The sequence below is a fragment of the Patella vulgata genome, chromosome 3 (assembly GCF_932274485.2).
Source record: "Patella vulgata chromosome 3, xgPatVulg1.2, whole genome shotgun sequence".
NCBI lineage: Eukaryota > Metazoa > Mollusca > Gastropoda > Patellidae > Patella > Patella vulgata.
Window position 1 is genome coordinate 48,016,294 of NC_065881.2, and position 14,191 is coordinate 48,030,484.

The 14,191-nt window shown below is 33.3% G+C and overlaps 1 protein-coding gene across 1 annotated transcript; it reads right to left on the reverse strand.

Moving 5' to 3' along the window:
* Window positions 1–211: 211 nt before the first annotated feature.
* On the reverse strand, window positions 212–14,191 carry LOC126815536 (uncharacterized). The gene is made up of 9 exons (XM_050541225.2): window positions 13,937–14,191; window positions 9,569–9,646; window positions 8,692–8,799; window positions 7,950–8,088; window positions 7,115–7,168; window positions 5,062–5,157; window positions 2,943–3,068; window positions 2,070–2,106; window positions 212–1,699 (listed from the first exon to the last, which is right to left on the reverse strand). Exons 1-9 carry the CDS (start codon window positions 14,088–14,090, stop codon window positions 1,568–1,570), a joined length of 924 nt encoding a protein of 307 aa, XP_050397182.2. The 5' UTR covers window positions 14,091–14,191; the 3' UTR covers window positions 212–1,567.

Here is a 14,191-nt window from a genome sequence, read left to right on the forward strand (position 1 = left end):
ACAGTTTTTGTTTAATCTTGTTCATGCAGATTTTGGGGGTGATTGTGTCGGTTCTTATTCGGATGTTGTAAAAAGGGAGACAAATTCATTTTACATCCATAAGACTTCAACTCAACCTACTAATTCTGACAAATAGATATACCATGTACCGGTACCTTATAACTGTAATATAATATACTGCCAATACAAGGCAAGGTTTAAACTTGAAGAAAACCATAAAAACAGAATTTTATTGAATTAAACAAGGAATGTTTTCAATTGATGACACTGGAACAAACATACACATTGCATCAATAAATTTGAATTATGCCTTGAATACATTAACATGTACTTATCACAATCAGATTAAAACACAGATCCTATTTCACTTCATTTTTTATAGTTCAAAAAAATTAATTGTCTTTACTTCATTAGAGGCCATTAAAAGTATAAAAACACAAAACAAAATATAGATCTGTATTTTAATCTGATTGTAATTATCACAATAAAACACAAAATAATTTTTTAAAAAAAACCATTTACACCATCACCAGTAAATGCAAGCATATATAGACAATTTGTATACCAAAACTATTCCACTTCTAAAGCACTGCAGTAGAAACTTAATTCTAAGCACATTAAAAATGTGATGAATAAATATTACACGCAAGACAGGACATGGATAACAGTGGTAATGGAACACTGATGATTTTATTTATGGAGTTTAACATCCTACTGTTCTGCTCCTACTAGGCTAATGAAGACAGGAATTTTATTTATAAGTTACATAATAATACATAGGCCTACATTATGCACTAGATAAAATGATTTTGAGTATGACTAGTCAATAGATTCACAAAAGATTAAAGCTGAGGGATCGGTGGAGGGGGGAGGGGGTGCAACTCTTCATTTAATTTTCTTATATTCTAGTGTTTTATTCTTTATGTTCAAATTTGTTGATATTGATGTAAACCATATTGCATTTAAGTCTTTGCATTTTAAAAAGACTAACTACTGTTGTTGCCAAGATGACAACCCACCTTTTAATTGTAATAATTTAATGCATGTGTCTTATTTTGGGAACATTGAATACCATGGTCTTAACTGAACAAACATATTGATTAATTGCACATTTATCTTTTTCAAAAGTACTGAGTAATCAAACTGATTATCTATACTGTGTCTATGTGGGCATATAAAAAGGATTATTTAACATTTAATTAAGAAAAAATTATCAAAATGTCAAAGGTAGATAATCTCCAAGGATGGATTCAATCCTGAACATTAAAAACAGATTTTAGCAAATTGTCCATATCCCGTTTAACAACTGCAGAGAATACCAAATGTTGACAAATTTTCAATTCATCTTTATGAATACTGAATGAAATTGAACCATTTATTTATTGACATTCTTTTTGGATATTTAGCTTTCAATATACTGTTGTTTGCAAGGGATTAAAAATAACCATCAGAAACTTAAAATCGGAAAAATTAAGTACTTAATAAATGGACAGATTCTATGAAATGCAGTTTGAGAATTAGATTGCATAAAAATATTAATAAAATAACTAAGATATTATTAAATAATTTATTGTGTTTTTTCTTTCGTAGGTGATTTTGCACGACGACAGCAGCAGACTAATATGATTAAAGCTAGGAGTCCACCAATACCTCCTCCAACACCTAGTATAATTTTACGGTTAGGTCCATTTAACTGTTTCTGAAATTTCAATTTTTATAAATATATAAAATATGAGAAATACATGTCCAATCTGGGTTGCTACTAGCCATACAAGATATATTTTTGAGAATCAAATAAAACCTTATCCAAGCTCAATGGTACTGTCTAGCAGAAATACAAAAAACCTGCATGTGGTTGGTAGTAAGTCTGTAATTACCAAACAATCCCCAAGTACCTTGATAGCTTTGTCTACTTGCTTGCCTTGGTGTTGACAAGTGTAAATTTGCACGGTCTGTGTAATGTTATGTGTTCATGTATGGTTTGTTCTGTGCTTCATGAATGGACTACAGTCAAGACCACAATCCCATCAAATACATAAACACTTTCAATACATGTACATCGTACTTACTTTTATAAATAATGCAATGTTCTCTGTAGCTTTGTCGCTGAAAAAATAAGTAATATTATTATATTTCACAATTCAAACATAAAAATATGAAAATGACATGAAGAAATTTCATATTCTGATAATCAACATCAATATAATAACTGATTTTCATGATTTTTAATTAGAATAACTTAAGAAAATATTCATATACGATTGATAACTAATTTAATTGCAATGCCATAGATTTAATAATACTAGCTAAGATAATATATTTTCATGGTTTATGTGTTATTTTGTGGGTTCATTGTTACATTATAGTTTCATAGAATTTCACTAATTTTGACTAAAATCAGAGTTTAAAAATAGAAATATGGGATCACCTGGTACCTCCAGAAAATATTTCATAAAGTAAACTTTAATAAATAAATAAATTTATTAAATAAATAAATAAATTTATTAAATAAATAAATTTATTAAATAAATATAAATAAATAAATAAATAAATAAATAAATAAATAAATAAAGCTTTAACCTTCATTGGAACTAAAGCATGCTCTACTGATACCGGTAATACATCAGAGTCACAGTACCGGTTGTTTACTATCTCATGATATTTCATTAAATATTTAAATATCATAAAATACGATTCTGAGAATCTATCTCTCACCTGATATTCCTGATAATTTTATTTCAATAATAAATATAATTGTATAACCTTGAATATCTATTTTGGGGGTGATTTACTTCTCAGTCCATCTTTAGTATACTTTGTTTTATAAATGCATAATTACTTTTTTTAAAATGAACATTAACAATATATAGTAACATAAAGTTTCTTAAGAAAATTTTTGTTGGTAAGAACCTAATATACAAACATCTGTGACTCTGACTTACAAGGCTGTAGGTTCAAAGGGGATTTTTTCAGCTTTCATATTTCTGTACCAGGCTTGAACAAAAGACAGTAGAATCTTCACAGTATATTTATCTACTTCATGACGATACATTGTTCCTTGACGGAAACTGAAAAAGAAAATAAATTATTAAATTTGGGAAAACATAGAGGGTACAATCAACACTGGAAACCAGCTCAGACAAGCAAAAATAAACATGTTTGCACTTGGTATGCAATCTTTTTAAATTTTGTCAATTTATTAAATCTAACATAATAGCTAATATAATTCTTTTATACTTAACAATGAAGCATTCACATTCAGAAAGAACTGTGGTTTCATTCGAGGAGTTCACATAGCTATTTATAGACCGGTTTAATACAGACATGATCTTGATTTCAAAATATAAAATAAGATACAATCTGGACCAGGACAGTTATATTCTAGTCTTGGGGTTTTGTTATCCTTTATGAAGGAGATAACTCCACTTAACAACTGTACACAAAATTCTTTGTGACGGTTAAAGTGCGGAAACCACGACAATTGAATCTTTGACATAGCTTTTGAACTAAAGCCCATGATGCATTAAACCACATCACCCACCTCCCAACCAAATCCTTCACAATTAGAAATCTTCTCAATTATTGTACAAACAAGCCAACAGTGAGTCCCCCGCCGAAATCCCAAAATAAATAGATGACACATATTAATTAATAGTACATTTATCTTTTTCAAAAATATCAAGCAATCAAATTTATTATCAACTATACACTAAGTTTCATCACTCTCTATCAGATAGAATGAAAGTTATCTTATCCCAAAGCATCGACCAATGAAATCGCTTAGCTCTGCTTATTAGCTTTAGCTCGAAATGTCAAGACATTCACCTAATGAACATCTACATCAAGTTTAAACATTGTACCTCAATTAAAGCAGAGTTGTTATGTTCCAAAGTCTTGACCAATCAAATTGCTTATCGCTCCTCAGCCTAAGCAGAAAATTCTCATCATCGAACTTAGTCAAGGTAATCATATAATGAATCTATACTCAGAGTTTCATCACTCTCAGTTAATTAAAACCAAAGTTATCGTGCCCCAAAGCATCAACCAATCAGACTGCTTATCTCTGCTTACCGTAAGCAGACAATGTTTATCATCGAACTCCATCAAGGCATTCACCTTATGAACGCCTACACCAAGTTTGAACATTCTACCTCAATTATCGCTCTGCCTACCCTGAGCAGAAAATGCTCATTATCAAACTTAGTCAAGGTATTGATGTAATAACACTATACACGCAAGTAACCTTCACACATGCTTAATTTGAACTAAAATTATCGTGTCCCAAAGCATCAACCAATCAAATTGCTTATCTCTGCTTACCCTAAGCAGAAAATTCTCATCTTCGAACTCCATCATGGCATTCACCTCATAAACACCTACACCAAGTTGGAAGTTCTAGCTCAGTTAGAAGGAGAGTTATTGTGTTCCAGTCTTGACAAATCAAATTGCTTATCACTCTGCTTACCCTGAGCAGAAAATGCTCATTATCGAACTTAGTCAAGCTATTGATGTAATGAAACTATACACCAAGTTTTTTCATCACTTTCACTTAATTAGAACTAAAGTTATCGTGTCCCAAAGCATCAACCAATCAAATTACTTATCTCTGCTTACCCTAAGCAGAAAATGCTCATCTTCGAACTTCATCAAGGCATTGACCTAACAAACACCTACACAGGTGTGAACATTCTAGCTCAATTAGAAGGAGAGTTATTGTGTCCCAAAAAGTGAGATGGACAGTTGGACAGACAAACGGACGAACCCATTTTAATAGTCCCCTGCTTTCTTCGAAAGGTGGGGGACAATAAACAAAAAACAAATTAAGAGAGAGAAAAGAGGTTTATATCCGTTCAATCCTGTTTAATTTTTTTCTTTATAATTCTCTTGCGCATGGTTCTTTATCAGTACCAGCTATGTTAGTCAAACGACCTTACTTCTTGTACGGAAAAATCTAGGATCATACTCACAGCCTACATTATATAGATGAAAAATTAATTATCTGCACTGCAAATTTGAGACCATTTAAGCCCTGAACGCACATAACTGAAGTGATATACTTACAATATAGTTGTAGGACATTTAGTAATAGCAAATCTACTAACAAGTTTAGGATTTTCATCTATATTAACTTTAGCTACATTGGTTTTACCCTTCAACCTGTAAAAATAAATAAATAATTTACACAAAAATACACAAATTGTACATATTCTGAAAACATAACGAATCAGTTAAAACCAGTGGAGTATTTAGGGAGACATATACTTAGTCAAATGGAAATCTCTTTCAAATATAATATTACACTACGGCTAAATATTATGCATAAAGACTATTACTCTCATATTCATTAAGTGGGCAATAACTCGCCTGAAACCTATTCTCACTCAGTCAATGTGAGACATAAAAATTCTATACCATGTCCGTTTCTCTTTAATTTTCTCCAATATCAATTCCACCCTGCTAACAGTCTTCTTTACAATCTAACCACAAAAACACGACAATGAGTTAGCCGAAAAGGTAGGATTCCAGGCAGGCTCAACCAGCGATGTAATGAAAAACCCACTGACATTATATAATCTGGTTCTGTTTAATAATTAACTGGCTGAATATGCTGTTTAGCCAAGATGCACACAGTAACAATTACATTTTGTCCCCCCCCCTCTATTTCATACACAGCCCATATTTTGCCAATCCGATTAAAATACAGATCAATATTTTGTTTCGTTTTTTTATACTTTTGTTGGCCTCGACTACATGAAGATCTGACTGGTTGTAGTGGAAGGTCGCGTCAGGGATCATTGGAGCGACCTTTGACCCTAAGATGTCAAACATTTGATTACAGGTCAGCATTGATGTTTCTAGAGGGATACCCACAGTTCTGTGTACCGCACGCCAACAACTTGTGCAAGAGACCAGTTCATTGGCTAATCCCTCACATCAACCAAAACACGGATTATATAACAACTCTTCCAGACCTTAGTGTAGTAAAGAAAAAGAAAAGGAAATGTTGACCTATACAAAGTGAAACGAAATACATGTATGATCTGTGTTTTTATCAGATCAACATTTTAAAACCAGCCCAACAACACCATTTAATTTCAAAACCAGCCAAACAACACCATTTAAAATAATTGTGCACTCAAGGGGTTTTAGGAAAATGATTATCACTAAAAATGTTAATTTAATTGTCTTTTAATATACATTATGCAAGAGCTAAATCTTCCCATTGCAGGTCTTTCTTTAGGCCGGAAATGTTATCTAAATTATTAATTAGACATTAATTAACTTATCCAGACCACAATCAACTTTAGATGACATTGCTAGCCTGCGATATTTACTGAATTAGAACCTGGTCTGCTGCTTCTGATTAAATCAAAAAATGGATAATCAAGACTACATGTATGTACCGACTTTAGTAATGATGATCGAGGCTGCACCCATAATTCAATTTGACTGAAATTTTCAGCAAATTCCCTTTAAATTATTTATTTTTTAACTATTATAGCGAAAACTGTCAGCTCTTTATCTTATCTCCCATAATGTATCTTTAACTAATTGATACCATCTACAAGATATATTAACATCTGTCACAATAAGTGTGTGTTGTAAGGTATATGTATGTTTTTAATTTGATGAACATTTCCCTAGTGCCGCAACAGATGTGAAAATGTAACAGGTTGTGTATATGTGTGTATACCCTATTGGCATTCGACAGACTGTATGGCGTGAACACCTTCCAAATGGAAAGTTGTAGGTTAGAATACCGGTAGGGCTATACCTGTCACAAAAACAAGACATACAAAGAGTCATATCCCAAATACATGGATGAGGGAGACAGATAGAGAAATGGGGTTTAAAGTCCACTCGATACAAACTAGGTTATTTCGGGACTAACACATGGTTCAATTTTATTTCAAAAATTTGCAGTGGGAGGAAACCGTAGAAAATCCATGAGGTTGGACAGGTGACCCTAATTTTTGTCGCATACAAGCTGTGAATCTGAACCATGCCACTTGACTCAATGACAGACCTATGATCTACAGCACACTTGTTAAACCACACAGCCACCCATCCCCCCAATTTATATATAAAAGTATTAATTCAAATGCTTATTAACCTGACAGCTACTGTTTCAAATGTTGTTAAAGATGAACTACATGAATCTTTATAACTGAAATAAAAAACATAGTTTGACAGGCAACAAAACATATCAACCAAGTCATCCGAGCAGTTATGAGCTCAACAGCTCATAAAATCTTTAATACTTGAAACTCCTAAGGTGCTAATTAAAAATGATATTTGGCAACATAGGGGAATAGCCCTGGAAGTTACCAAGGAAGATTTTTAAACAAAGGGACATTTTAAAAAATACTGATAATCAAAACAAGACAGCCAATCTCAATATCAAAAAGATATACCGATTATTGTAGCCTCTATTGTGCTAAATAGAAATGTAAATGGCAGATAAACATACAGATAGAGGAGACCACAATATGGGCATATAAAAATAAATCAAATATGAACATATCCTGAATTCATCGTAGTTTTTGAAATTAGGTATTTGTGTAAAATTTATAAATCTTTCAAAATCATTTTTGCATATACATTGAAGTTCATGAATCATAATGATTGTCATCTTGTCAATGCTAACATTAATTAAATATGGATGAATTGTTCATTTGTGGTGCTTAACATCTAGCATAGGTTAAAAACGTTTAACTGCTTCCATTTCCTTTATTAAAGGCACAACCTTTTGGGTGTCCAATAGTGCTTTTAGGAACCATTCATAAAATCATCTTGTTGGTCCTGGGTTCAAGTAGGATAAAGTAATGTCACTAATCTGGTGTATGGGCACAGTCTGGCCTGTGTTGCTAAGAAGTTTGATTTCTACTAAGAATTTTAAATGGTTTGCTATTGAACAGTTTCAGTATAAATTATAAGAAGATACTTACAATACAACCAACCAATCACCTGTTGTACCACCAGTTATAGCTTGTGTCTGATGTTCAAATGTTAAATCAACTAATACTTTAGTAGCTACTTCCTGTGCTTGTATTAACCAATCAGACAGTTCTTCATCATTTATATCACCTATAAACATTTATGTAATTGTAATTGTAACTTGCCTGTGATTTCTCTTCAATGTTAAAGTTATTGGTTTGATCCCAGTGTTGACCAAGTTCAAAGAGATTTTCCATTGTCAGTGGTATATGACAAAGGCTCTTGCCAGGAAATCTGTCTAGTCTTTCAGATGGGACTAAAAATCAAGGGCCTGTGTATATCATGGGCATGATGTTGAAGATCCCTTGAAAGTTTGAAATCGAAAAGCGCAGGCCATTAGCAATTTCCCTCAGAGCATACTGCATGCTGTATTAAAAGAAAATGGCTTGACTCATATAATAATCGATTTCATTGGATTTTATGTGTTGATTTGTTTTTTGGGATGACAACACATCTTCATTGAATTTGAACTGTTTAAATTCAAGGGCTCACAAACAGACCAAATGAATGAAACATAAGGGATAATAATAAAAAGGGCTTTTGTTTTTCTTAATTCTATGTTTTACTGAAGACTACTGTAGCCCTATTGGTAGAGAGGCAAAGTATTATCATTTCTTGCCATTATGATCATTAAATGCTGTGAATGATGGAGGGGAATTAACTCTATTTAACACATAAAATCACCATACGAACCATCATAAGGTACAGGAGAATTATCTCGGTTAAATAAAACACTAGGAAATTCAGTGATACCAAAACTATTAGCTAATACTGTATCTGTTGACTGGACTACCTTCAAATCTGTAAAAAAGAAAAAAAAACAAAAAAACAAAAAAATTAATTTAGAATCTGTTTATATAAATAAAGGAAGATATATTTCTTTGTTTGTCTGTGTGTCTGTGAATTTGCTATAGGAAACTAAATGGTTTAACTTAAACTGTTAAAATAACTTCATAACATCAATGACCTGTTATTTAAAAACGATTTAATGGCGCTATTTATTTTTCATTTGGTGCAGTATGGACAATTAATATTGACAATTTTGTCCACTATGACAACACACTGTATCCAATGGAGGAAATGTTTAGGCACTTGAGATGGAATAAAAGCGAGTTTAAAAGAACTTCATGACAACCATATTGACAGGAAACTATTTAGTTTGTATATGGTGCAGTATTTAAAGATTAAATTGACAATTAATCATTATTTTGTTATCCTGGATGTTATAAAAATGGAGATAAACTCTACCTGTGTAACGCTGCGTAACATAGCCAGTTTTTAATATAAACTAGAAATAATCTATATATCATTATCATGAGTCAGGTCACACATATTGGCCCTTAATAGTTTGACACTTTGTTGGGCATTTGCAGAGTCTAGTTGCTAACCTGCTGCACCAATTTAAACTTAAAATACTGAATAAAAAGGGAAATTTTTTCAACAGATCAATTTAGGGGTATACATGTATACAAAACTATTCATTACAGATTCAATTCATCTTAAATTCCAATGCCTGCTTTGCACTAGTGGCAACCAGCAAGTGATTATTTAAATGGAAAATATAAATCACCTCCAGTAAAACCAGTTGGTGCTGTATATGTGGTAAACAATTTTTGAATATCTTCACTTGGAGGTTTTGATTGATCATCTGGAAATAGAAAACAGTATCTAGTCAATATAGGCTACATATAAATAAATTCATACTATTCTTAGTTTATTTGTAAACAAAGGAAGCCACGGTGGCTATGCTGGCTCGCTAGCCTGCAGGTCGAGTGTTCGTCCCCTGCATTGGCCGAGAAAGTTCATCCAGATTTTCCGGCGTGGTTCCCCCTTGTCAGTGGTGCAGAACGGAGGGCCTGACAAGGACAGCTGTCTAGTCCTTCGGATGAGACGGAAAACTGAGGTCCTGTGTATACATTGGAATGCACGTAACAAATCCCTTGGCAGTTGGAATTCGATATAAGAGTAGGCGATAGTGCCGCTGCCCGGGCAAAATTTCCCTCATAGTATACTGTATGGCGTATGCCCGTCTTCATTAGCCCAGTATAGGAGCAGAACGGTAGGACATTAAACCCCATTTCATTTCATTTTGTAAACAAAGACTGGAGATAAGAGACAGTCTCACCGAAATTACATATGACGGACCAGGCTCAACATTTCAAGTTAGTTAAAAGAAGCTATGTTTTCATTAGCAATGGCATGCAATTAGGAACTGGGATGGTTCGATGATATAGTGACATGAGAAATTATAACACACATCAATAGCTTAAAATAGTTTGACTTCTTTGATTTGGGTTAAAAATAATACTGTTCATTTCATTGAATTTATTTATTGATTCGATTTTGTTGGATGACAATCTGTATCTGTTGAAAATTTTTAATTTATAGTTAAAGCCAGTGCCAAGATATAACCAGTTCTGAGTTCCACTGTTGATACAGAACGTCACAAATTAAATGAAATGAAATGAAATGGGGTTTAACGTCCTACTGTTCTGCTCCTATACTGGACTAATGAAGACGGGCATACGCCATACAGTGTGCTATGAGGGAAATTTTGCCCGGGCAGCGGCACTATCGCCTACTCTTATATCAAATTCCAACTGCTAGGGGATCTTTTACATGCATTCCAATATATACACGGGATCTCGGTTTTTCGTCTCATCTGAAGGACTAGACAGCTGTCCTTGTCAGGCCCTCCGTCCTGCATCACTGACAAAGGGGAACCACGCCAGAAAATCTGGATGAACTTTCTCGGCCAATGCAGGGATCGAACACCCGACCTCCAGGCTAGCGAGCCAGCGTCTTACCCACTTAGCCACGAGATCCCCCGTCACAAATTAAACTAAAATTAGTAAAGATCTATTTGTTTATAGCTTGCGACATTACTAATTAAACTAACACATCAGATCAACCCAATTCAATATTTCATTTGACTTAAAAAAAAAAATCAACAAGGTTTAAAGCTCCTTAAAAACTAAAAATATAAAAATTGAAAATATATTTCATTAATAAGCTAAAGAGTAACAGTGCACCAGCAAGAGTATTTTCACGACATACATTTTTTTTCAAAATACATGTATATTACAAATACATGCAACATTACTTATCTTTGCAGAATGTGTTTCCAACATTACATTTTTAGGATTATGAAGAGAATTTTTCACACTAAATTACAAGAAGCCTTTATAAAGAATAGTTTTTTTCATTTCAATATATACCATTAATTGATGAGTAACTGACAAGTAAAGAATCAATTTATCAATTAAAATGGAGGCATAAAAATAATTTTTATGTAATTGAAGTGCAGTGACATCTGGAGTGTTATTGATCAAATATTGAGTTGACAGTCCTAAAGATAAACAGCAAATTTAGTCTACCTGCTAATAAGACATACATTTTCTTTCAGAAATCCCAGCTGTTGTGTTAAGTTAGCTTACTAACTGTGGATCAATAAGCTGAATCACTATCGCATATTTGTACAAAACACAAAAATTCATAGCACATTTATTAAACCAGAGATTAAAATAAATCCACCATTTTCATTGACATCGCTGTAGCTTAAATAAGTATGGGAATTTATTTAATAAACAAACAATATCATCGGGACTGCAGATGTTAAATTGACCAAATCACAACTGTCAGGTTCTCTGGGTCTTTTTAAAAATATTATGAACATAAAATTTACAAACACCCAAAACTATGGCAGTATATTAGATTCAAATTCTAACATGCTATCGTCTAATTTCTAACTTCTATCCATGTAATTTCTGACTTCTATTCATGTTATCTATAAATTAAGACATGAGCACCTGATCGGGACCATTATTTTGATACAAACGACTTGCCCTTTGTTAGGTTGAATGGTTTGGCAAGAGTGTTAAAATTGAAAACAACATCGAACATGATATGGTTTGCAAATACTATTTCAAATATAAGCTAAACAGCATTATGTTCATTCCTATTTTTTTTTTAAGACAAGTGCAGGATTTGGAGAATTTTATTTACAGTTAATCCAATTAATATTTATATACTGTTGATATGTATTCTAATACTGCTTTAAAGGAGCTAAATCGCTAACATTTGGGACCTAGAAATTCACAAAAGTGGGTCGCAACGCATATAATACTGTAATATGAATGTATATAAACTGATTTACATTTAATGGTTTCCGTTTTTACTCCAATTTCAAATCAGTTATGTTCGGTGAAATAAGTCAGCAATCTAAATCAAGTGCAAATTTCTAGCGTCTAGTTATTCTAGTCTACATAACTCCATTTGATTTGGTGCAATGTGTCTAGCCTCGTCCCTCAATACAACTGGGGCTGAAGCGCATTGGTACACGATTCGTGTACCAATGTTAAAAAAATTATTTTATCTTAAATATCGGATATCAGAAGCATATCTTTTCCCGGTAAGTTTACATCATCAATGTTGATTTAAATTGACCAATAATTTGTGTTTTCGATGTCGAAGATTTTGGAGGATTTTGAGTTACGGACTTAGGTCCTTTAACATATTTGAAATAGTATTTGCCAACCATATCACGTTTGATGTTGTTTTCAATCTCAGCATCGATTCGCCGGTTGTACGTGACAAGGAGTAGGGTCGTCTGTCTAACTTTGTGCGTTTTCTCCGGGTCCTTCGGTTTCCTCCCACTGCTAGACCCCTACACACAAGCGAATTATTGAAATAAAAATTGAACTATATGTTAGTCCCAAAATGACCTAGTTTGTGTATAGTGGTCGTTAAACCCCATTTTCCCCTCTCTCTCTCTCTAAATTCCAGCACTTCGGCCAACCATCAACCCGACGAAGAACGAGTCATTTATGTATTGTTTAATGGTCGAGAGCGAGACATTAAGTAATATATTGTAACAACAAGAGGACCGTCAGGTCCGAGTGTTTTTACAATATATTACGCAATGTCTCAGCTCGAGACCTTTTAACATCTTAAAATACAGACACTCCGCACGTGCGTTTACAGTGAAATACGTCACTCGAGTCTAATATTTGACAAGGTACGATTGGCAAGTTGCCCGTACGATTATTTGAAATAATGGTACGCCAACATCAAAGGGTGACGTCACATCTGTATTTTAAATAAACATAATGGTCCAGACCAAGTGCGCAATCACCAAATGAGCACGCAGTGGCGACACCAATGACTTCATAATGATGGTTGGTAGGCAGAAGTATAAAAATTCTAAATTCATGCTAAACCTGTAAAGCATCAATGAAGAAGACGTTTTTCATCTAAACAATAGAAATAAGATCAAATGGAATTAAAATTTACACTAAACAAATAAAGAAGTTAGATTATACATTGTCTTAAATTACATGAATGAAAGTTAGAAATTACATGAATAGAAGTTAAAAATTACATGAACAGAAGTTAAAAATTACATCAACAGAAGTTATAAATTAGACGATAGCACGTTAGAATTTTGAATCTAATATACCGCCATACAAAACAGCATTCCCACATCTAATGTTCATTTTTTGTTAGTTTGAAGTTTTTCATTATATAAGCCAGGGACCTTTCTAAGATAAATGTATAAGCAAAAAAATATTATACTGGATAAAATTGAATAGCTACTTTGTACAATTCATTGCCCTAATAATTATTCTTGAATTTCATAAAATATAAAGTATAGTGCCCAGCTGCCAACCTATATTTTTTATATGGAGCTAGAAGGAAATATGGAATTTAGTTGGCACGGAACAGAGTAGTCGTTCGGATGGACGGAAAACGTACCGATCAACTCCGCCGAGTAGCCGGAGTGCACTAAAAGAAACATTAACAGTTGATGGACATAATTCTCTTCATAGCACAATGTATGGAGTGTGTCCGTCTTCATTAGACCCCTTGGTTCATACAAGTAGGAATTTAAGTAACCATTTCATTCATTCATAATCCCCCACCACACCGGTCTACTTACAAAACAAAACAAGTACACGTGGATTGGTTTGTGTGACAGCAGCCCAGTCTGCTGTAGAAATTTGTTCCTGACACACTATGCTTTCAAAGTATGCTGTAATCAGCAGGAACAGTGCGCAAGTTTTCATGGTTGTAGTTCTTAGTCCACGCTTCATAGTGATGATGGTGACACGAATTGTGCCGAAACTTAAACAACTGTCGGCAACAGATGCACCAGATTCAACCTCGTCAAATTCTAATCGATTGCCCTACAATA